The following is a 24,821-nucleotide window of genomic DNA, read 5'->3' as shown; positions in this document are numbered from 1 at the left end:
AGCCATTTCCATCAGAACTAAATTAATTTCTTAATCCACTGGTTAGACATGAAATATTTTCAGCTAGTGTCATGGCCATACCAGGAAAATGCCCCTGAGGGTTTTTTACAGCCCACTCAATGTTCCTCAGCAGTTTAGTAGGTTAATGTGCTAAAAACACACAAAAAAGGCATAAGCTGAGAAACCAGGTCACAGTGGGGTTGTGAGGAGGAAGGGTGACTGATAAAAAACTGCTTTGTCTTCCAGGCTTTGGCATGATCCGTGACCTCCAGGACAAGCCTGCCAAATTCACAGTGCAAACCACATGGATTTGAATTTTGAGAAACATCAAAGCCTTGCAAAAGCAGGCACATTTTTCAGAAGGTGACAGACCACCAGGAACTAAACATTAACGTTCTTACCGTAGCAGTGAGGGTAGGAGTGGTGCCCAGGGCTGCACTGCTCACACCGTGGCCCAGCAAACTCGGGTCTGCAGAAACACCTCCCGACAGAGTCACAGCCTCCCGGCAGCGTCCCGACCGCGCTGCAGCCGCACACTGCAACGGGGAGAAACCATTTGCCCTGTGCTGGGACCATGGGGCAAAGCTCATGGCAAGATGTATTTTTTTTTTTCTGAGGTTCTCAGATTTAGGTGCTGCTGTAAGCGTTCAAACCATCGATCTCTGCCCCTTCCGTATAACCTCAAAAAAAGCCCACAAAACCACTTGCCAGTCCTCCTTCAAAACCCTGTGAAGGACTCTGGCTTTGCACGTGTCCACCCAGGCCCCCGAGAGGACAGATACGCACGCTGGCACAGAGGGTAGTTGAAGTAGCCGGGAGCGCACTGGTTACACAAGTGACCTTCAAATCCTGTTCGACACAGACATTGCCCTGTCTCGCTGTCGCAGGTGCCATCGTAGTGACCTGGGCCGGAGCACTGGCAGGCTGGAAAGCAGTAAAGACACTGGTAAATAAACAGTTTCTTACTCTTCTCCTTTCCTAGGAAAGAAGAACTCTTCTTCCTCTAGGGTAGAAATGCAGTCACTGGAGAAACCATGGGAGACACAGCTGACAGCGAGCATGCCTGGCCCATCGCTCACATCCACAGGGAATTTCTCAGGAGGCCCCCCCAGGCTGGGAGGCTGCTGGAGGGTCAGAACTGGGTGGAAATACCAGCAAAAGTCATGGGAATTTGTCACTTGGAAGTGAGGCTGGAGAATTCCTCCTCCCCCACGCGAGAGGAGGCCAGGGAGAGGCACACTCCTTCCCAGCAGGGAAGTGAGCAGGGAGATCTCAGAGTCACTCACGCTGGCAGCTGGGTCCGTAGTAGCCTGGAGCGCACTGGTCGCAGTGTGTTCCCTGGAAGTTGGGTTTGCACACACACATTCCCACCCGAGGGTCTTTGCGACAGGCGTTGCCTTCTGTCCCACCAGCGTAGCAGTCGCAGTCTGGAGCGGGGACACAAAAGAAGCCACACCACACACAGCTGTCAGTGGATCTCTGCTGCTGGGCAGAGGTCCCATAAGGACAGGGAAGGAGCTGTCACGAGAGGCAGCAGCTCAAGCATTTACCTCCTAATAGCCTTCCTACCAAATGCAAGTGTCTTAAACCAAACCCTGCTCAAGTGACCATAACACCCACCTCGGAGGCTTGCAGGGTGGCAGGGAGACCTCAGTATCTCGCAGATGTGCAGGGCAATGCACAGAGCTGGCAAATACTGCTTGCACAAGCACAGACAGGGCTGATTTTGTGCAGCATTGCCCAAGAGCTGCGTGGGAATAACCAAAGCTTTCAAGCTCACCAGGGTGAGGGCTGGGGTTTCTCTTTGGTTATTACATACTCAGCTGCATCTGAGATCTTCCTGCTGCCAGGGCAGGCAGGTGCTCCAGGCCAGCTCTGCCTCCACCAACAGCAGTGGTTTGGGGTGCTGGGTGGGGAGGTGGAAGGGCAAAAATCACCCAAGAACCAGAAGGAGGGGGAGGCAGGGGAAAAAAAAAAGGGAAATGAGAAACTCCAGCTCAGGAAAGAAAAACCTGCCTGGAAGACAGAGAGTTTAAAAATATCAGAGAAGGAAGGAAAAGGTTATCAGGAGCACATTGTGGAGCATGAGAGAGGGGACGACTCAGTGGGAAAAGATTAAAAAAAGCACAAGGGAGGAGATAAACAGAGAAGAGTAAGCATCAAAGAGGGAGAGGAGGGGAGCAGGGATGAGGGCACAGTGAGCTTTCAAGACAACAAAGAAAGCAACAGAGTGAGCAGCCACCTGTGCACGCTTCCCAGGCACCTACAGCACCGCTGTTTCCCCTTCTATAAAAAGGGGGTCATAAACTTCCTTTCCCCCCTCTCAGATGCCTCCCCTCTCAGAACCACTCTGTGTCAGGACTGTCTTTTACAAAGTTTGTGCCCAGTAAGCTGAAGATCCAATCTTGCATTGGTTTGTGAGATATAACAGCAATAATAGCATGGTGATTGCCAAAGCAGTAAGGAAAATTGCACTGCTTACTTATGATCTGTCCTGCAGGGAGCACTTGTTCTCCAGTATCATTGTGAGCGAAAGCTGGAACGGCTGTGCAGAGAAAGAGACATTGCACAGGTCATCACATACGCTCAAAGAAATCCTGTCAAGATATTGATGAGTTGACCGTACCAAAGCCGAACAGACTGAATGAAAACACTGAGCGTGGTGCAAAGTGCAGCATCCCACTAAATAGAGACCCATTACAATAACTTTTAACCTGGGATCTGGAAAGTTGTCTTTAAGAGAAAGTGAGAGATGACACTTCAGCCAAATGACAAGCTTCTGTTGACTCCAGAGAGCTGGGTTCGGCCCAGTTCTGGTCCACCTTCCATCCAGGCCAAACTTAGGCTTGTCCCAACCTGCAGGAACTCTTCCCAGGACAGAAGTGCCATGTGGCATGGGGAAAAGACACCTCGAGAGTAGTCCCAACTGGAGCTGTTGGTCCTTCCTGCACCTACTGGGTCTCTGGGGTCCCAGATCTGGCCACCCCACAGCCCCACACCCCTACTCACGGTAGCAGTGGGGGAAGTTGAGGTACCCCTCAGCACAGGCATCACAGTGCTCCCCGGTGTAATTCGGCTTGCAGTAACAGCGGCCGGTGAGGTCCTCGCAGGTGCCATCGGTGAAGTCAGACTCACAGTTACAGCCTGCAGAGGGACAAGCCAGCAGTGGTTGTCACTAACTGAGACCTACAGCCAGCCAGGAGCACCACAGAAGCACCACTACAACACAGAGCCGATCACACTCACGATAGCAAATGTACGGAGAGTCGATTGGGTGGTCAGGAGAACGGTAGTATCCTGGGATGCACCTCTCACAGTTAATGCCAGTGGTGTGATGCTGAAAGACAGTGGGTATGAGAGACATCAGCTCCTCTGCCTGCAGGATTCATGTTCATCTGCCAGATTTACTAACAGCTTCAGGGTCCAGAGTGAGCAACTCCAAAATGTCAGCGCACAGAGGACCTAAATCTGCCCAAAATTCCACATACACTGATTTGAAAACAAAGCGTTTCCTGCAAACTGTGTGTCCTCCCAAAAGCCCAGTCTGAGTTTCATGTTCGTATCTGACCTCAAGCCCATTTCACTTGCTTCAGATGGCAAAATTTCCTGAGCACTTTGTGGGTTGCAATGGGAGGGAGCGGGTGGCTTTGATGGAAGCAATCCGTTTCCTCCTGGCAAGAAACCACAGCTAAAGAAGTCAGTCCAATTTTATGCCACTGCACAAACTAACCAGCTCACAGTCGCCTTGAGAGCAGAACAGCTGCATTCTCACTTTAATTTAGAACTTCAGAGACTAAGGAGATTAGCACTTTGGTGGTCAGAGAGATCTAGAAAGAGGGCAGCACCTGAACACTGCAGACAAGGCAAGGACTTCCTAATGTGCTCAGCAACAGTCCGTCCCTCCTAACAAACAGTGCCCAACCCTAAAGCAACGGAAAGGTAATGGTGTTACCCAGCGGACAGCTAGGAACCCAAGTGCTGTTGTCATTACTGATGCATGCTCCTTTAATCTTTGGCAAAGAGACTAAATTTCCAAGGAGAGATCTAATTAAGATAACAGAGGGAGCACGATAGGGTTGGCGGAGCTGCCAGCAAGGCTGAACACCAGGGTGACAGAGAAACAAACACAAGAATCTCCAACAGCCTTTTCCAAGGGAGCCCTTTGGGCCTACCTGACAGTCAATGCAAACACCTCCCCCTTCAAATTTGTCTTCGCGACTTCTGCTGGCTTTGTGGCGATCCACCTCTGGGTCATAGTAGCAGTCGACGGCATGGCCGTTGCAATTGCACGCTGAAAGTACAAAGAGAGGTTAGCTAAACCACAAGTGCAGGGAGGTCCTGCAGTCACCAGCCAGATCTCAAGGTATGAACTCTTCCCTGTGGATTTGACATTGAATGGGTAACATTGCAATAAGGAAAGATGCTTGAATGCATCTGGGGGATTACATGAGTACCCAAGCCCTCAGAAATCTTCCAGTTCAAAAGTGCAGAAGCAGCCACTCTCACAAAGTCTGGTCTGTAACCAAAAAATGCAACAGGCACAACATCAGGAGTAAAATATGTGCAGGCATGTAGAGACGAGGAAGAGAAATTACCCAACTTTGGGGCCTCAAGTAGTCTGGTTTAGAGGGTAATGTTCTCATTTCTTTTATCTCATCTGGGATAGAGGTGAGTTGTAAAGTTCAGCGCATGATGACAGCGCTCTTAAACCCACAGGATTAAGATCCAACTGTCCTTTGCCGCCCTACGTTTATAAGAGACCGTGTGATGTAGCTATGGCTCAATGCTGTGCATTCCCAGTGCAGCATAAATTCCACTGTCGGCATTTACCAAAGGTTTCTCTAGACAAATAAAGATGTCCTGTATATAAACACATCCAAATGTAATTCATCTTGGAGACAGAATTGAGCAATGAGACTTGCCTGCACGAACCCTTGGACACGGAGAGAGAATTAGAATGTAAGCAGAATCAAAGTCCCGTACAGACCTAGTGGGCCTTCCTGTGCGAGCCTTGATGGAGCACAATTAACCACTGTGCAAACTGTCCTCCCTGCAGTGTCAGTGATCTCCACTTCACCCAGTGCCAAGCACCACAAACGCAACCGTTTTGGTGCATGGCTTCTCCACACCTCAGCGCCAAGAGGCTGGTGAAACGGGGCTTTGCAAAACAACTGGAAAAGGGAGAAAAAAAGCCAACTCCAACTTACGCTGGCATTCGTTTGCGCTGTCGGCAGTAGCAGGCTTCCATGGGAACTGGTTGAAGCCGGGGCAGCAGCGATCGCAGGACCCCCCACAGGTGTTGTGCTGGCAGTCACACTGCAGCCTGCAAGGGAGAGGAACGAGCTACAGCCAAGCCTGCGGAACGGCAGGGATGGGTAGGATGGGATGCTGTCGCATAACCCTGCTGTGCATAACTATCACTAGTCAGATAGTGAGTGCTATTTGCTAATCCCAATATTCTGGAAAAGAAGCTTCTAAGGCTTTTTTTTCCTGATTTTTGAATTACTGACTTTTGTTTTTTCTGAACCACACACCAAACTTCACTTTACCAGTGCCATTCTCTCCCTTTCTTCTCCTCCGCTATCGCTCCTCTTTTCTTCACAAGCAGATAAGGATTAGAGAAAAATCGGTGTCCCACTCCCTAGCCAGCTCCACAGGCAACAAAATGTGAAGCAGTTGGAGGTGGCAGTAGCAGAAACCTGAGCTGAAGGTAATTACTCAAGCGGGAGCTGCGTGGCGCAAGGACACAAAGACGTCCCCACCACTGTGCAGGGGCAGCGTGAAAGGAATAAATGCTAACCCCAAGCCATATGGGTCCTATCTGCTCCTCCAGGTACACCTGTGCTTGCAGAGAGGAAGGCCATGAAATCTGGCCCCTCACTCCCCATGAACTGCACCTCCTGCTTCTCTCAGCCGGCACAGGCAGGGCTGTGCTGGGTAAACAGGCGGCTCCCGAGGCGCCAGGCAAGAAATCTCGACGGTCAACCGACGGATCTCGTCCCTGCTCAACCGCAACGGTGATTCATTAACATCAGTGACATCATCTCCAAAACTTCCACTTAGCAGAAGGCAATTCCCATCCAACACAAACGCTTTCTGTTGTATTAAACTTATGGATAATACACCATGTTCCAGCTTTTATCTGTGCAATTACTCATTTCCCCTCAGGGTCGGTCTGCCACTCCTACTCTCCCTCCTCTAATGCTTTTCCATTCAAAAGTAGTGTTTAAAAATAAATGTAATTTTTTTAAAACATTGGAAACAAATGGAGCAGTGATTCTGGGCAAAACGCAGGGGTGTAGACACACTTTTCCATGGCTGAGTGTCATGGTTTCCACCTACATGTATTTTTAAGATGTGAGACCTGCAAGCGTATGTATAGCGAACAGCCAAGCGAAGGCAGCAGCATGGGACAATTAAACTCATTTTAATGAAATATGGGACAATCCCAAAGTTCCAGGGAATGCGGGCAGAATCCACACTTGGCATGTTTGCTCCAGCCAGAGCGGTTGAGGGGCAGGAGGTCCCAGTCCTGCTCCCAGCCCTGTTGGCAGTCCTCTCCTTGCAAGTGCCACGAAACCTGGCCACAGTCAGCTCTTTGAGCACTCACGGGCTCAGAACTGAGCCCTTGAGAGGTTGGCTGGAGCCTAAGTGGTAGAAACGAGCCCTGAAACGTTCACCAGGAATGTTGTTCTCCCCGTGTTTTACAGACCCAAGAGAGATATGCAATGAGAGGCAAACTTTGGCCATGTCTCCCCAGACCTCACACCTAGCTGACTACCACCCAGCAGTCTCAAGGAAACAAAATTTTGTGGCTTCTTCTATGGCAGCAGTTGGAGATCAAGATTAACATCCATACACATACGTGTTGAGAAAGACAGCCACTGAGTCAGGGTGCTGAGCAGTGTTAATCTCCTTGGCTGGAGGATGCGGCTCCAGCCACACACTCTGGGTCCTTAATGTTTGAGATGTTTGGAAAGCGCTGGTTCAGTTCCCAGAATGCAAAAAGATGGCACTCAATGAGTAAAGATGCACATTTCAGATGGAGAAGGAGTTATTTATTTAGTCTCTGCTGTCTGGAGTTAGCAACAACTTCTCAGAGAGCTCATCTATCACAGTAGCTTTACTGCACCTTGTGCTGAGTCCATGCTGCTAATGAATTATGGACAAATGTGCATAAGCGACAATATTTACATGTTTCATTGATTGAACATACACAAGGAAGAAGAGGGAGCAGCTATGTTCACATAGCACAAATTTCCTGGTCATCCTGCTGTAAAAAATAAAACCGCAGTCTTCCCACTGGAACTGACACTCAATAACAGAGAATATAAACAGTTTCCAGTGAGCAGCTGTGTCAGTGCTGAGAGCAGCGTGCAAAGCGCTACAGCATCTGGATTTGGCCAGGACATCTGAGTAGCACATTCAAGGAAAAAAAAGCCCCTTCCTCTAACTGCTTCTGACAATACTGGGAGAAAACCACCTGCAAAAGGGACTCAGATGGCACAAATCCACCAAAATGGGAAAGAGCAAGCCAGCGTCCAGGGTCCGGCAGTGGGAAAGCATCCTTAATCTTCTGCAGGTCTGCCGCTGATCAGCCAGGCTGGTCAGCATCAGACACAGAAGCAGCAGCCGGACTCCCTGGTTGTCTCCTCTCATGATTGTGGCGTGTATGATGAGGCAGTGAACCCACGGAAACAGCTGCTCTGATGCAGAGCACTTGCAGGGTCCTCCTGAGCTCACATCAACAGCAGCCACATGTTAACACACAATTTTTGTCTGGGCTCTTGGTTTACAACATGCCATATCCCTGCCGATGCTTATCTCACTGCTCACAAGGTTTCCCTGGAGAAACGTTTGTGCCTGATGCTGCCAGTGTTCATCTTTAACCAGGAGATTCCTTCCTTCTCTTTGTTTAGCTCAGCCCATCCCTAAGACAGGTGTGAAAAGTGCAAAGGACTCTCCAGGAGGCTGCACTGCAGACCCTTGCACATTCACACTTGCATGGGAACGAGCCCTACTGCCAAGTTAACACAGCTGGATGTGCAACCTCCGTAACTTGGCACTTTAGAGAAACTTTCCAAAGCTGGATAAACATCATTTATGGCTAGGAAGTCGGCTCACGAACATGCTCCATCACGTCCTAAAGTCTTTGCCAAGATTTCTAGCTCACCTCACCTCTATCAAAGTGCTCATCCTGCTTTTCTGGGCAACACACACAAGAAACATAGGCATGTAAAGAGAGAAGTTAAAATGAGAAGCAGAGACCTCCCAGACAGGCTGAGACATAGCTGAGATTTTTCATAGAGCCTGGCCAATTCACACTCCTTGTCTCCTTCTGTTTGCATATCCTTGCCCTGTTGCTGTCACACACCAGCATCTGAAGAGGCAGGACATGTGCCAAAGGACACATCGTATGTCCTACTCAGACGGGTCACACAGATTTCTAAAAGAATGATGTTTCTGACAGCTGGGGCAGGTGACACAAAGGGACAGTGTGTCCAAGCCTCAGCCACCTCTGTGATGCCACTTGCTATGCAGTGTTGTGGTGGGTATCACCATGCTGGCTCCATCTACGCCAGAGCAGGAGCCGGGGGATGACTGCCCCGCGGTGCCCGCCTCAGCAGGAAGGCTGCACACAGCTGCTGCTGAAGCCCTGGAGAAAGGCAGTGTTTCACCGATTACTCATTTTCTCAACTGAAAGTATCACATTTCTGCTGACTTCTCTGTGCTCCTAGGCTTGCTAACAGGGTACAGCGCTGCCATGAGAAGTTCTATTTACCCAGTGTCTTTGTCCCGATGTATCCCAAAGGGCTTTACAGATGTTGTGTGCTGACTGAAAAAGCAACAAAGTAGGAAAGTAGGAAATGTTTTCTCCTCCCAGCAAGTGTGATCTGCCCTGGCTGAAATGCAACAGCTGCTTGCAACATCAGAGCACAGTTTTGGGACAAGAGCCAAATGCATCCAAATGAGGGTGGAAAAGGGAAATTCTGGGAGGCAAGGGCAGTCATCAGCAGAAGTGGCACTGAACAAGGATCCCAATACATCTTTCCTCCCTCAGTTTTCCCTCTCTGCCTTTCAGAGAGTGCTGAGCCATTGATTTCCCCACGAAACGTCATGGCATTTCTGTGGTAATGAAGCACTTTGCACCATGAAGTCCTTTGCCCTGGAACCCGGGTGTACTGTGCATCAAGAAACACCAAAGCCTAAAACAACCCCAAGGAACTGTACATTCAAATATTTATGAACTTCCCTTTGTCAGAGAGTTTGGCACACTAAGGCAGACTTCCTTACCAATACATCTTTGTTTTAATACTTAGCAGCTTTAACCTTGGCTGGGCCTCACTGGAATTTTATTTTAAAAGGTCCAGAAGCTCTACATGATCCTGATGAGAAAGAAATATAAGCTTCTCTCGTCCAACTGAATCTACCCATCCCTTTCATAAAGGCAACATTCAGGCTGCAAACAGATGTCTAAGAAGCAACACTTCCACGGTCTGAAGCAGCTCTTTGGCATTTCAAGTTGCCAAGGCGGATGGGAAGAGTCCCATGAGCCAAAATGTAACTGTTTTTCATGCTCGTGTTCCTTTGCAAACAGTATTTGTTTAGCTTTGTACATAACCAATCTACGGTTTTTATGAGTAGAACTGGACAGCAGAGCCTCTGGTTTCTTGGAAAACCATTTATTTGTGAGAGTGCTGCCCCAATTCTCAAGAAGCCACATGGGAAACAGATTTCTCTGAATGAGCTCAGAAATCAGACCTGGGCTTTGACGAGAAACCTCCATGTTCAACAACAGCATTTGCTTTGCACCCTTCCATTCCAGCACTCTGCTCCCATGGGGATGGCAAAGGGAGCTGATCCGGCTGAACACCAGCCTGACAAAATGTTTAATTCTTGGTACTTTGGCTAGGCCAGCTTCTGGTTTGTTGTCAGGGCAGAGCCACAAACAACAGCGCTGGCACAATTAGGAGCTCAGGACAGGGCACAACTCATGCCGGTATCTTTAATTCTTAGCACGACAAATCAAACGCGTTCACACAGAACTGGGACTTTGAAAAACATACCTGTAAGGGTCATTAGGGTCTTTGGCATCACAGACATCTGCATGGCCATGACAGACGCAGCGCCCTCCAATGCTGATATCTTTGATGCTGTAGTAGTACTGGAGAGCAGAAGAAAAGTTGGCCATTAATATCTTTACGAATAAGCCTCACAACTGTCTCACTCAGGATTCAGCAGGACTTCATCCAGTAAAGCGTAAGGGCTATTTCCCTTACAGTGGCAAGCTGGACAATGTAGGCTGCAATATCTGCCTATGGTAACACCTACCACCACTAACAGAGCCCATTAGGACCAAGCTGAGTATCCTAGAACAGCTAGAAAGCCACATGCAACAACCCAAGAGATGTTCCCCAACTTCACAGCGTCAGCCCAGCGTCAGCCCAGATCTTCCCAATCAGCCTCCATCTCCAGCTATGGCTGCAGCAGCATCCACTGCAGATTCCTTCAGCTTGGGGAGCGCAAGGATGGAGAGAGAAATTCCCCATGAGCAATACTCAGGGATGTCTTCTTCCCAGCGGTGGCACGCACAGCCCTCAAGGACCTCCACCTCATCAACAGAGAGGTATCAAGGCCTGCTTACCCTCCTTGTCACCGTAGGGTCCCTTAAAGCTTTGCCCATCAGATGGCCGAGCAGAGTGTTCGTCTGCAGGAAGCGCAGCCTGATGTTGGTGGCTTTTGTGAAATTCCGCAGGAGAGGAGAGTAGGAGAAGTTCATTGCTCCTGGGCGCCCGTTTACCAGAGAGACAACAATCTGTGAATGCAAGGAGGGAAAACAAATCTGTGTCATCTTCCAAGATGGAAGGAGATTAATCCTTCCCTCAGCAAAACTCAATCTTTACTTTCGTTCAAGACAACTGAATCAGTTTCCTGCCAGCCTCGTTAGATTTAGTGAGTAGTTCAAGTGGCATTCAAAAGTCAAGAGGGAAGCAAGTAATAATAGTACCTACAGTCACTGAGAAACCCTGGGAACTCCAGGGGATGGAAACATGCAAGTGCTCACCTCCCCATTTTCTAAAGGCACGATCCGTGAGTATTCAGTAGTGCAGATGGCGTGGTCGTCCTTGGTGATACGATCCACGGTGTGCAGCCCAAACTTCTCAATGCAGTCCCTCTTGGAAGCTGTTTATCAACCAGAGACGAGAGCAGCAAGAGAAAAGGAACAATTCAGAGCCCTGTATCGATTTTCCCACACTGACCAACAGGACAGAAAAGTGTATACTCTTTGTTAAGCATTTACTACACAGAGATTGCTTTGTACTGTTAACTCTGGCATTGCTAACACCCGTGTATTCCACTAAAGGAGGGAGACACTGTGAAGTGATAGGCATAGTCAGAAAACCCCCCAAATTATTTCATGGCAGTAAATGAAGAAAGTGAGGATGGCCATTGTACCTACCTGCAGAGAAACCCACCCCTTAATTTTGGCATTAAGCTCACAGCTTAACCAGCTTGAGCTCTAATCTTGGTCTGAATCTGTTGCCTTGCTGGTAGTGGATTTGCTACACAGCTTCCACAGAACTGAGGAAGGGCTGTTTGCTGCTAGACCTCTGGTCCTGGTGCAGGAGCTTGTACCATCATGTTCACATGGCTCCTTAACTTCTTGGGTAATTCGCAAAGAGTGAGCCAGCACAGAACTACACAATGGGAGCAACCATAAGCCACCGCTGCGACATCTCCCACCAGGCAGGGTGGACATATAGGTGAGAGAAGGGAGCTGCAGTGCTTGGGAGAGGCAGAGTGACTGTCTGCAGGATACCTCCTTCTCCCACCTTACTCTCAACTCTGCAATCGCTGTTAAACCAATGCTACAATCAGAAATGCCAAAGCCACCCAGAACCACCTCTTGGGGACAGCAGTCAAGGGCTCCTGCCACTAAGTGGCAATGCAAGGCTGGCTAAAGCCAGGAGACACACACCATCAGGCAGTCACGCTGCTGGCCCAGCAACTTGCTTTGGGAACACTGCATGCCAAGGCTCTCGTTGCACCTGTAAGGATCTCCTGGCTTCCCTGCAAAGCTGCTCCTGCAAGTCCAGCACCCTCGTCCCTAGGATGCCTGGCACCTCTGTGCTGGCAGAGCCAACCAAACTTATGGTTGGACTCGATGACCCAGTGGGTCCCTTCCAACCTAGTGATTCTATAAAACCACAGTGAATTTGCTGGGGCAATTCAGGACCTGACTGTGTGGGGTGGTGAGTACCCACATCTATGTCCATGCACCCACCACCATGCAAAAACCTACACGGTGCCTCTCTCAGGAGCTGTTCCTCTGGGGAAGAGCCTGGGACAAAGGCTACTGCTCCCTCCCCCTTTCATTTCACCTGCATCGGGAGATCCCAGCAGTATGTGCCGAAGCACATGTCACTGCAGCACTGCTGAGGGTGTTTCCTTGCAGAGAAGAGGGAGAAAAAGGCAACCAACACAACTGGCTGCTCCTGCCAGCACTGCTCAGCTCACAACGAGAGCCGATAGGGAAACATTAGCTGAATTAATGGGAATAATGCCCCTAAAATCTGTTGCAATGTGCCTCCAGGAGGCATGCCGCTCACTTCATGTGCTGCACTGGGAGGCTAAGCCAGGCAGGAGGATCAGGGAGGGGGGAGTGCAGAGACCTTCTGCCTCCGCTGCCTTCACCTCTGGCTTGCATCAGCCATCATCTCCTCTCCAGCAATGTGGCCTCACTCCACGAAACACCGTTTTGGCAACAGCAGGAGCTCAGTTGCATCCACAGGAAGATGGTGTGGAAACATTTAACATCACGTCTCTGGCTGCCAAGCGCCAGGTGCTTTTTTAAAGGCAATTTATTCTGAAGCCCAGGCAAGGAGCCTGTCACCACTGGCTTGAGGTGATTGATTTCCCGAGCACTACCGTGGCTGGGCATGCAGACAGGATGCTCAGCAAGAGCAGCTACTTGGGAAAACAAAAAAAATCTTCCAGTTATTGCAAAATTACACAGCCTGAGAAAGAAAAGAAGCTGGGTACGCTGTCTCTGAGCTACAACAGAGTAACCTATCAGCCTCAAACCACAGCAGTGCTTTTGGGAAACAGCAAACTGGAAAAGTCTACTATCCACAGAGGAAAGCCTTGCTCCACACTGTGGCTGCCTTCCCCTCTGCGGTGAAGGTGGGAAGTGAGGTGGGAAAAGTGAGGTGGGAAAGGCTAATTCTGCGCACTGATCCCGCACAACATGATAAGCTAGAGCAGACAAGGCTCAGTGAGGCTGGATAGACAGCTGGGACCAGGCACCTTTCATGTCCTATCCCTATTTGAAACTCTGTGTGGGGAATCCTTCATGCAGATAACCACCACCATCAATCTCTCCTCAGCGCTCCCACTTCTCCTTTGGTGGCCAAGGAAAGCACGGTGCCTCCCCACTGCGATGCATGGAGTATTCGCATCGCCACGGTCCCTCACCCTGCTTCCCCAAGAGTGCTCATCAGCTGCACCAAGAGATGCTTTCCATGATAGTTATTTCTTCCCTCCTCCCGCAGAGCTAATCCCCAAAAACACACCAGCAGCTTGGCTGGGGAGCACAGGGCAGCCTGGGGAACTGAACATCTCCTACAGTGAGTGGTGCTTGAGGAGTAATGCTGAGCTGGTGGGGATGGCATCACCCACATCAGGCTTGGCGGTGTCCCTGGAGAATGCTTACATTTCTGCTGGCTGCTTTTAACCCTCTTACTGACCTGAGCAGTGTTTTTATTAGATCACCTACAGAATTCTCCATGTCAAAAATAAACCTCCACCAAGGACTTCTTCTGCTAACAAATCTGGCAGGTTTTGGAGCAGCCACCTCTTCATTTCCATGAGAATTTTCCACTGGACTGTGTCACCGCGTATCACTTCTCGAGGGAGCTGGTAGCAGGGTCGGATGTTGTGGGAGGAAAGAGGAGTCCAGGCGTTACAGCATTGCCACTACTTGCAGGGACAAGCAAGTGGGGCAAGAGCTCCCCACTCAGCCCCAGACCGTGTGATAATGTGGCCCATAACAGGGCCCAAGAGAGGCTTCAGAGCTGGAAGGAAAATTCTCAGAGAAGAGAGAGAAAAAAACCAAAGCAGGCAGTTTGACAGCAGTAATTCCCCACCAGCACACAGCAGAGAGGAAAACATCTGCACCAGAGAGGAGCTACCACACAGCGGGTTAAACGGCTGCAGCTCTTTGCCGCACAAGGAAAGGCCAGCAGAGCTAAAGCACGGGCTGACAGGTCAGCCACAAGTACAGGCCTCGGGGCAGCCCAGGGCAAAGCCTCTGAGTGCTCTAAGGTCCTTCCTCACCAGTTTTAAGCTCTGGCTGTAGATCTTAACTCACATCTCCCAATTACTGCTGCTGCTCCTGGTGAGTGGTCGGTGGTTAAGTTCCCCAGCATCCCCAGCATAGACCCTTTGGGAGAAGAGATCTGTAGAACCAGCTCTTCCTAAAGGCACCAGGTTTTAATCAGAGAATCGGGAAGGAAGGATTTCAAATGACTCTCTGCAGCCACCTTTTCCTGCTGGCTATCTGATCCCACCTTGCACAGCATCAGGACAGCAGCTCCCAGCCCTGCACAGGCTGTATCCAATCTCCGGTAACCACTAAGTTCAAGGGGATCGCTTTCTGCTTCCAGACTTCTGTGTCACAGCAGCCACTTGGAATTGAGCCACTGATTTGCTTCTGGAAGAGCTGAAATAACACCAGTCTGGATATGGTACAGGGCAGATGGACAGAGGAAGGCAGGAAATAGATGATAAGAAAACTCATGTTCCAGACTTGGACCAGCAATGCCCAACACTTGATGCTGGTACCAATTTTGGCATCCACAACGACTTGGGTGGGCACCAATGACAATACATTAAAAAAAAAACCCCAACATTTAGCCCCAGACAGTAAAAAAGTTCTCATGCGCTGAGGAACAACTGAGCTACAGCTTTTGCAGCCTAAGAAAGAGAGGGCAGGTACCACATCGCTGTGATGACACAGAAACAACTCCAAACCCAGCGCAGCACTTGCACAAAGAGTTATCTTCACCGTGGCCGCGCGACCTGGCACTAAGCTGCAGTACTTACAGGCAAAATACTGCCAGGGCTCATAGGTAAGGCCAAAGTCGGTCGATCGCTCCAGCACCCAGAGGTCAGGCCGAGGTGAGTTAGCAAATTTGATCAGGACGTATGCCACATGGAAGAGCTGAAAGAAAGGAACACAAAGTTACATGGCTGCTCAAGGCAACATGAAAACCAGGGAGAGCCTAGTGGGATCCCAGTCCAATAAAGGAGCTGGCGCTCTGTAGATCCTGCTGCTCACAAGCAGCCTGTGGAGCAAAATCCTCCGTATCTAAAAGGATCGTGATGCGATGTGCCTGCTGGAGGGAGCCAGATTAGGGAGCTCAGCTCCCACTAGTCCAAATGCAAACAAAACACACACTTTGTGGCTACAGAGCGTATTCAGGAGGTTGCGCAGGGCAACATCTTAGACCTAGACTCAATCAGAGCAGGCGGCACTATAAACCAGTGCCACTGCCCCACCGAGGGAATCATATCTTGGCTTGGCAAGGCAAAGGCTTGGCCCCACCACCAGCCTCTGCCAGGTGATCACGAAAAGCTGCTAAATGCAACGAAGCTGCTTTGGGGGACTCGGCTTTTGCGCTATTCTCAGGGTTACATCTGGCACCCTGGACTGTTACACACGTGTGAGCCAGGGAACATCGGATTGCACTTTGCACACAATATCACAAAAATCCTTTTGATTTTGGCTTTCTGCGTGGCCGCCCTGGTTCATCCAAGGAACCTGTATTTTTAAGGGGGTTGCAGAAAAGTCCCAGCACAGCCGCTCTTCCCCAGGTGCCACCGGGAGCAGGAGACCCACTTGGCTTCAGCCCAGCGCTAACACTGGGCTGCTCCCATTTGTGTGAACACTGAAGTGTGTACACACACCCTTGCCAAGAATAAAATAAACGAACTCTTTAAAAGAGCTAAAATGTCAGTGCTAGAGAGAAACAAAAGCCCCAGCAGAATTTCCCTTCCCCGGCTGGCACAGGCTCACTCCAAGAATCCCCACTTCATCATCCTGTCACAAAGTGATATTTAAAGGCAAATAAAGTTCTCTTATCGGAGAAAATTCCTAACGTCAAAAACAACCCAAAAGGGAGTATAGTGCATGAAAAGCAGAGATTTATAGCTCAGAAGGCCCTTCTCATACAAAGCTGGTGCTGTACGAGCAGACACCTCTCAAAGACTAACAGGTACCCAGAGGGACACTTCTACAAGGGGAGGAGAAGGACGGCTTTGTGCCCGTCTCAGCCTGCCCACCCCAGCCATAAGCAGCTCAGGAGGGCTGGGACAGCAGCCTGCACCTCGACCCTGCCCCAGCCACACGCCTTGTTGAGCCAGAGAGAGAGTATTAATAATAACATGCCTCCAGAATAGCCCTGACAATCAACAGGAGACTTTTTAAGGGGGGGAAGAGATAAGGAAGAGGCATTTAAATCTACTAAGCAATCCACAAAGTACATGTCTTGCTATGGTCATTCAGAGAAGGGAGTCTGAGCGCTGTTGTGTGTGTGCGGAGCAAGAGGATGCGCAGAACCCTGTGGAGTGGCACCAGCTCAGCCTTCTCATCAACAGGAAACACAGACAAAAAACTCCTCAGGCTCTGGCCAGATCTTCCTCTAGCTTCACAGCAGCCTCTCCTCCACATATCAGGGATCGCTCTGGTTCCCACCACAGGCTGGTGGCACCTGAACTTACACCTGAGTGTAGGCTAAGGGGGCTTGAGATGCATGTGTTCTGTTCTCAGGCATTGGGAGAGCCTCTGCTCTGAACAAACAGCAACCATAAACAACTAGAAATGCAAAACACATCCCTATCTCCCGTATTTATTTTTTTCCAGAGACAGCTACGAGTTCATAATCAAAAATCCAATGGAGTTCCACAGGGGTCCTCCTCACTGTTCAGTTTCATGCTGGAAAGAAATAAACGTCCTCAAGTCCAAACTTCTCGTATGATTCAGCTCTCAGCAGTCCCCTGCCCCTGGAGAGCACCGGTTACCATCCGGTCAAATTGGTGCACAAGCACTGAAACTTGATGCAAAACCAAACCTAGGGCTCAGTGCTTTATAAAGTGAAAACAACAGCCAAAAAAAGAACCAGTGCTGCTAGTTTCAAACCCTGGGACTGGGGAGTGGCAGGGTTGTGCAGTGCACAGGCTCATGACCCATACAAGCAGTCTCTGGCTGAAAGATGATGTTGTAGCTGGTTTCAGTACATTTAAAGCGGGTTTGTGCATGTACACACACGTACACACATAAGCACCAGGGAGAAATGGATCCATGCTTGCCGGGAGCTCTCTGGAAGGCCAGTCTCACCCTCACCAGCAGGGTTAAATATCCAAGACCAGGACTAGCACGCTGCTTTTCACAGGAAAGAACAAGAACCTCCCGGTTCTTGCTGGAGATTTCTGCATCAGCTGCAGTATCTCAGCTGAAGCCCAGTGAGGATATCCCTATCCTGCTCTCAAAGCCAAACGCAATTCCTCTACTCCATACCCAAACCCAGTGTTAGCACTGCTGTGCACTGTTAGACTGCTGCTGAATTTTATTCCAGTCGTGACCACACTTTTTGGGACACAAAGGAGGCAGCCAATACCACACACACGCTCTGCTCCAGCACAGAGTTAGGGTCATTCCTACATGGAGCACAGAAAGTATGCAGGAGGCTGTGACCGCAGTGAACCCGATTCTGGAACAGGACCCGCATCCTGGTAACCAGATGGATTTCTGTCAAATCTGCCCGTTCATGCAATGCCTTATCTCACAGAATATCATCGCCTGCCGGAAAAAATAAAAGCAGATTGCATGCCTCAAGAGCATATGCTGAGAAAACTCAAGAGAGATAAAGACAGAGCAGAAGCTCTAAAAATAGAGCTGGCAGAAAAGCCAGACTTTTAGTCCCATGTTTAGTTCCAGTACAGTTCTGCCCAACCAATATTACAAGAGAAATGGTTGGGTTTTTTTCCAAAGCCTTTATTTAGCTCCTATTATCCATCAGATGAATAAAGACCTCTATGCTCCCAGCCTCTTCGGCATTTTTTTCCCCTTCTCCATGGGGGAAGGAATTGAAGCAGCACATTTGATGCTCTCACTTGTCTCCAGGCAGGCAGATCCCCTGCTCTCACCACCTCTGAAAACACGCCAGGTACAACTCAACCCGTAACCATTGCCTGGGATTTCATGAAATGAGTTTTCAGCCAGGAAATTCTGACTGGAGTGTTTTAATTAGCAACCAGCTTTCTTTGAAAATAGTAACATCCCTATATCTAGCTGATGTTGCTGTTAGTGGTTTTGAAGCCTGTTTCCTTAGAAACAATCATTTGTGGCTGCCCCAGTGCCTGGAAGGATGGAGCAAGTCCCAGAGCCAGGAGAGGAAGATGAGGGCATCCCCCTCCATCTCCCACCCACACCATCACTTTGCATGCCTGGATGGTGGGAAGCTTTATCCACCACCAAAATCCCATGAAAATATAATTCTGATTACTGCCCAGTGTGAAAGGGCAAAATTTGAACAGTAAAACCAGGACTCAGAGGGGCGAGAGAAACTCAGCTGGTCTGGGAGCAGCACATCCCTATTGTCCGTAAGTCTTGCTGAGTAAGTAGCACACAATGGCAAACTCACGTATTCCTTGTCTATTCCCTCCCTCGGGACATTAATTTTGGTTTCCCAGCTCTGGGAGGCACGAGTGAAAACAAGACAGCAAATAGGACCATTTCCCACATGTCTTCAGTGAGGGTTTCTTGGTGTAACCTCACTCCTATTCCTCCGAGGTGCCACAAAGCCACGCAGTAGCGTTCAATTTATACCTTCAAATTGTTGTAATATTGGGAACTACATTTTGACAAACAGCAAGAGAGGCCCTTTTTTGGTCCTTTGACAGACTATGCTGTCCAGGAGCTCTGCACAGCTTTACTCCCAGCCCAGGAGTGTGCAGGAGCAGTTTATATAATAAACCACTCGCTAATTTTCTGTAGGACAGATTTATTACCTTTGGCGTTGACTTATTAAAATAGCACCATGTAAAAACAAAGCAGTTCATCTCTTCCTAACCGCTGCTAAATATCCCTGTGGAGCACGCCTGTGGATAGCATTACCAGTGCTGCCGTATTCCTGCTTGGGATTTCCTGGAAGGATCGGATGGACCGGGTGAGCAGGTGCAGCTCAACAGTGCAGCGCACGGGCAATAAATCCTGCTCTTCAGGGCCACATGAGGCCTCCTGGATACGCACAGCATGGCCGGGAGTGGCAAACAACCCAAAGGGCATGTGCAGCATTTTGGGACCTATCGCACTTGAGTCTGAATCACTGCACAGCAGCTCCAGACACCTGCAAAGCCTAGAACAAAGCAGGGAAAGTGGAAACCTCCAGACGAACCATTTCAGAAACACTATGGAAAGTCAATTTTGTTTCCCTTGACCAATGCTTTTGCTTCCTCCCAATCCCATCCACTCCCCAGGCACTGCCTTGATCCAACACTGCAGCCACAAACCCACCTGGAAGAGGTGGCAGAGGCCAGAGCATAGATGGAGGGTTTTGGTCCACAGCCCAGGGAAAAGCAGCTCCCTTGGAGCACAAGTCACCTCTGTTCGCAGCCCAAGCACCAGCGTTCAGAGAAGTGGCTGCTCAGCTACTGTGGGCACAGCGAGCGCTCGTTAGGCTGGAATACAGCAGCACTGGCACCCATCTGCTCTTCCCAGCAGTGGCAGAAGCTAAAGCTAAAAAGCAATCAAGCCTTTTCATTCACTTCACAAATAAGTAGAAGGAAGGTGAAAAAGCCCTGGAAACCCATAGAGCTTCCGACTTGTTTTGAATATCTCTAGGTCAGTGATCTGCCCTTTTTGCATCTTTTGCCTTTAATCATTTATTCTCATTGAGGCAATGGATATACTCATTAACAACCTCGCTGTCTCCCCTGCTGAGCTCCAGCTGTCCTACAACACATTTATTTCTCCCTAGCCCATACATCAGAATCCTTTATTTAAGTCACATTTAGCTGCTGGTAGTTATGCGCCTACCTTTTATTCCAAATCACACAAGAACTATTTCAATCCTTCTAGGTGGTAAAAGAAAGGTTCTTCCCATCCAAGCAGGCATGGCTTTTTATCCAGTCATTTTATATAAACTACTCGAGTCCGAGACCAAACAAACCTTTCACAAAAAAACATAAAAATCACAGAAACCCATGTTTAGAAGATGAGTGGGTACCAAAACACACACTTTGCCATCTTTCCCCTCTTTTGCTCACAGCACCTTCTGCCTCATTCTCTGTGTGTCACGTCCTCACTCCTAAAAAAGGCATTTTTCCAAGTTATTCATGCAGGGCTACAGGGTTCTGAATGAGAAGGACCCCTATGCTTGTGTCCCAAGATTTTGATATTCAAGTTTTAGAAACAACCACCCATGCCCATTCTCTCTCTGCTGAGTCCATTGCAACTCATCACACCCGTGCTCCAAAAGCCCTCAGGGTGCTCCACATCTCTCAGAGAACCCAGAGCCACCTGTCCTGGTTGGCAGGTTAGCTCTCATCTTCCTCCACAAAATCTGGGACGAGGTAGAGGTTTGGGAGCAGCTGCTCCAGGAGGAGACAGCCAGCCCTTGCCCTACCACGCACCAGAGCCACAGCCGTGCACAGACCTCAGCAAGTGGGGTCCCTTCCGAATTCAGAATCGACCCTTTCTGTGTTTGCCCAACAGCCACTCGAGCGTCACTTACTGAGCTGGACATGCCCAAGGAACAGGAAGAGTCACAGCAGAGCAAAACACAGTCAGAACAGAAGGGGATGGCTGGAAGAGATAAGTACTTCACCCACACTAGGCTTTCACTGTGCACTAGGAAACACCTTGCACTTAGCTGAGACGGTCTTTGCACTTTCTAGGTTGCTGGGAGCAGCGTAAAGTAACCCCTTAGAGCCAAGACTTCAATGTTTGCCTTTTAGCCCAAACCTGACCTAGCGTGCCATCAGGGAAGGGCTAAGAGGGCTCTCTCCTGTCACTTGGGTACCACTCCTGCCAGCCTTGGGTACCCCTTAAAGGGGGACAAACACTGGTCTGCAAGGCCAGCCCAGCCCAGGAACAGAGCAAGGCCACAGAAAACAGAGAGGAGAGGATGCCCCAATCACAAGGACTGCAACCTTCCCCAGTTGCTTTAATCCTCTTGCAAACACCATCGGGATCCCAGCACAGCTGGTGGCTCTAAAGATGCCCTTGAAACTTCCTAATGCTTCAGAGATAAGACACAGTAACTATACTCAGATTTCAGATTCTCAGACTGTTTACCTTGAGGTGTCAATTGTCTTTGACCCTTAAATGCTTCTAAGAAGCTTCTGAGAGTGTTTTCTGGGAGTCAGGTGTTCTGGGAAAACATCTGTATCATAATTAGATCCTGGCAGGATTAGCAGTTCACACCAGGGTCTTCCAAAGGGCTGTCCTCCTCACAGTAAAATAAGGCATTACTTGAAAAGACAGGTAAGGAAGAAAGTGGTTCAGATAAGAAAAATGAAAATGAAAATGAACATCAGGCTCTGGGGTCGTGGAGGCCAAGGCACACCACAGACAGGCTGGCTTCGGGAGCACCAGCCATGAAATAACACGAGCATTCGCCACACTGACTGATGTGCAGAAGCAAAGACGACAAACTCGTGCAAGCAGCTTCATGTAGATAGGTAAGGAATAAGCTGATGCCCCAGGAAGACTTGAGGAAGAATTGCAGAGGAATTTAGCTGGATGCCACTCAAAGCCAGCCAGCTAAAACTAATCCGGCCACCTACACCATGATGGCTTGAGCAGAAAAACACTTCACATTGCTGTTGGGGTTGACCTTCCAAGTCCCTTGGTGCATTGCCTTGATTCTCCTCCCTTGAACTAACAGGGGGTTGCAACTAATTTTAGTAAAATGAAAACTACATCAGAAAAGACTCTAGAAATCCCAAAATATACAGAAAAATGTGTTTTTCTATAAATAAAGGAACAAGGGAGTTCCTGCTCGCTAACACTAGCTGGTGTATTTGCACCCTAAATCTGAAATCGCTGAGCAAAAGCATGACTTGCGGGTTTTAATGTGACAAGAGTTTCTCAACAGAGTAAACGGTGGCAGCCTCTTCAGGGAGCTGTCAGCTGACACATAGGGAGAGCCTTTTTTTTTTCCTGTGTCTCTGAAAAGCCTAACTCATCACATTATATTTTTAGCATATTAATCTTTGAAGTTTCCCATTATGAATTTCAGCCCATTTCTAAAATAGCATTTTGCATATAGAATCTGTTACCTATCAGAATTCAGGGCATCGATTTTGCCTTATATGAAGTAGTAAACAAATAAAAACAATAGGCTATAAGATGAGATCCTTGAGGGGAAGTCTTTTTGAGCTATCACTTCAAAATAATTATTAAGAGACAACCAGCCTTCTCTCTTTCTTCTACGTCCTTGCAACGGCTGGAAGCCAAAAGCAATTTATGACCCAAGCGATGAACAGCACTGGGGGACCCAGAAGGCAGATCTAGGTTTATTTGTGCCTCAGAAGTCTCAGAGATTTACTTTCCCTAGTGGGGAGAAAGTCAGGTTTTTAATGCCAGCTGGACTGCAAGAGGCTACCCTTCCCCTTCCCAAATTTTAGACAATGAGGACATGCCCATCCTGGAAGGATTCAGCAGATCCCTGCGAGTAGGATAAAGAGCTCAGTGCCTCTCAGTGAGCTCCAGCATGGCACTGCTCTGCACATAAACCTTTTAAGTCCACTCTGCATCTGCCTGGGTCATTTTCACATGGACAACCTCCCTCAAGAGCAGCTGACCCCACACTGCCTTTGCTCAGGGAACAACCTTATGCTGATCAAGAACATCATCTGGTTACTTTGTGAAGGATGATTCAAACCACAGACAATACATGCATATGAAGGAGAGAATGGCACAGTATGTTGCCATAACCTCCCTCCACACAGCTAAAAAAACATCTAAACATTACTTCTTGCTGTGCAGACTGGAAAAGGTCCAGCTTTAGAGAGTAATTCATGCCTCTTTTCTTCCCTAGTGATAGACCATCTCTGCACAGCAAGCTCTAGCATGGCTGGAAGGAGCACCTAGACCGGAGCCTCTCTACTGCAAAAGCATCCCAGCAGCTGTGGATATCGTGGAACAGCAAAAGAATAGGCTTCAAGTCAAGAGCTGTAATACTTCTATTAGAGACAGCCCTGCCTGGTACCTTCTGTTTATAAACACTCAGTCTACCAGGGGAGAAACGATGACCTTGAGCAAAACAAAAAGAAAGAATCCCATTAACAGACCATGTTCATTTCTCTACCAGCCAAGGACAACGTCATCATGAGACGATCTCACCAAGACTTTGCCAGCCAGACCTCAGCGCTGCTCCTGGCCTTTCTCAGCTTCTCCGAGTATAATTTAACACCTGTCAGTTAATTTGGTTAACTGTTCACCCAGCTGCATGTGTGCTGAGAGGCAGAGAATAAAGTGTCCACAGTCATGGACTGTTTGCTTTTAAAACATATAGAAGGAATCCGTGACTTTGGCAGCAATCGTGACGAAAGCAAGTCATTAAAACATGGCACATTCCAGAGCCAGATGTATGGGCACAGCTGGGAGTAAGCACAGGTCCATGTCCCCGCGCAGCAGAGCTCAAAGCTCTGGTGTACTTGGGTACCCCAGGCTCTGCCCACACTGCAGACCCTTCTCGGTGAACCTTGCTGGGAGGAGGCTTGGGAGAGCAGAAAGACTCTTTGCACAGCTTCTCCGATTCTCACTCTTGCAAGCCACCACCAGTTCAGGCAGGCACAACACAATCTGCAAGACGCAAAGTGTCTGCATCCTTATAAATAAAAGTAAATGGATTTGCGAGCAGAGCTACCTCCCCCGACCCAAGGGCTCCCACACAACCAAGCAGGAATTTCAGCATGCACCGGGCCAAAATTCCTCGACTTCCTCCAAACAGCAAACAGCTCCTTGCTAAAAAATCTGGTCTGACCTTTCATACCATTTCATTTCTTCTGCTCAGCAATTAAAAAGCAGCAGCAGAAGAGCACAACCATCAATTTTTGCACAATTTCTGCATGGAAACAGCGTGGGCGACTGAAGAACAGCTTGGGAGAGCTGAAGGAAACCACCGTGTGGCACAGTACATGGCACCTACACTGTATTTCTCATCTCCAAGCTCAGTGAACACCATTTGTTGTTAAATTACACACCAATAATAACAGGGTGTCTACCAGTGTGGAACCCTGAAGGCACTCCAAGCCAAGCAAAGGAATCAGCACAGTCAGAAAGGAGTCTACCTGGTTCCCAGTTTGGGTCCAAACTGAGCAGGAAGGTAGAGTCCAAGCTTGCTCTCAAGCTCCTATGAGATGTGATGCTCTTGGTCCTCCAAGAAAGGATTTTGGTTTGAAAGTGGTTTAAACATCCTGAAGCCAGCGTGACTCCATAGCCAGTTCCCACAGCTCGTTGTATCTCCCCATCATCACCTTGCATTCAACACCTCCCAAGCTCGGGCAGTTAGAGAAGAAAATCCGCAATGCAGACAGGCAGGAGCCCTCCCTCCACTGGTTAACAAATCTCTAATGACTTAACGCCAACTTCCCAACAGACTGGGGTGCAGAGGGTGTAAAAATCAAGATAAAATACACACTACAAGACTGATTGATTTCTTCTCTTTGTAGAGGTGTCAGATATCACAAGATGGATTTGTAGAACAAGAATGCACAGGAGAAAAAGCTGAGGAAAGTAAGAGAGACTTTGT

The 24,821-nt window shown here is 48.9% G+C and overlaps 1 protein-coding gene across 1 annotated transcript in view; it reads right to left on the bottom strand.

Moving 5' to 3' along the window:
- The window catches only part of LAMA5 (laminin subunit alpha 5), an 88,759-nt gene that overhangs the window by 36,744 nt on the left and 27,194 nt on the right, over window positions 1–24,821 (bottom strand). Inside the window, exons 3-14 of the mRNA XM_054081353.1 lie at window positions 15,106–15,223; window positions 11,066–11,184; window positions 10,646–10,816; window positions 10,068–10,165; window positions 5,208–5,323; window positions 4,173–4,291; window positions 3,247–3,337; window positions 3,010–3,144; window positions 2,483–2,545; window positions 1,287–1,427; window positions 787–924; window positions 402–536 (exon numbers count right to left, since the gene is read on the bottom strand). Coding sequence (XP_053937328.1) covers window positions 402–536; window positions 787–924; window positions 1,287–1,427; window positions 2,483–2,545; window positions 3,010–3,144; window positions 3,247–3,337; window positions 4,173–4,291; window positions 5,208–5,323; window positions 10,068–10,165; window positions 10,646–10,816; window positions 11,066–11,184; window positions 15,106–15,223 — 1,444 coding nt within the window. The remainder of the gene's footprint in view (window positions 1–401; window positions 537–786; window positions 925–1,286; window positions 1,428–2,482; window positions 2,546–3,009; window positions 3,145–3,246; window positions 3,338–4,172; window positions 4,292–5,207; window positions 5,324–10,067; window positions 10,166–10,645; window positions 10,817–11,065; window positions 11,185–15,105; window positions 15,224–24,821) is intronic.

Source organism: Cuculus canorus, chromosome 16 (genome assembly GCF_017976375.1).
Source record: "Cuculus canorus isolate bCucCan1 chromosome 16, bCucCan1.pri, whole genome shotgun sequence".
In the NCBI taxonomy this organism is placed as follows: Eukaryota; Metazoa; Chordata; class Aves; order Cuculiformes; family Cuculidae; genus Cuculus; species Cuculus canorus.
This window is presented reverse-complemented; position numbering and strand designations above follow the sequence as displayed.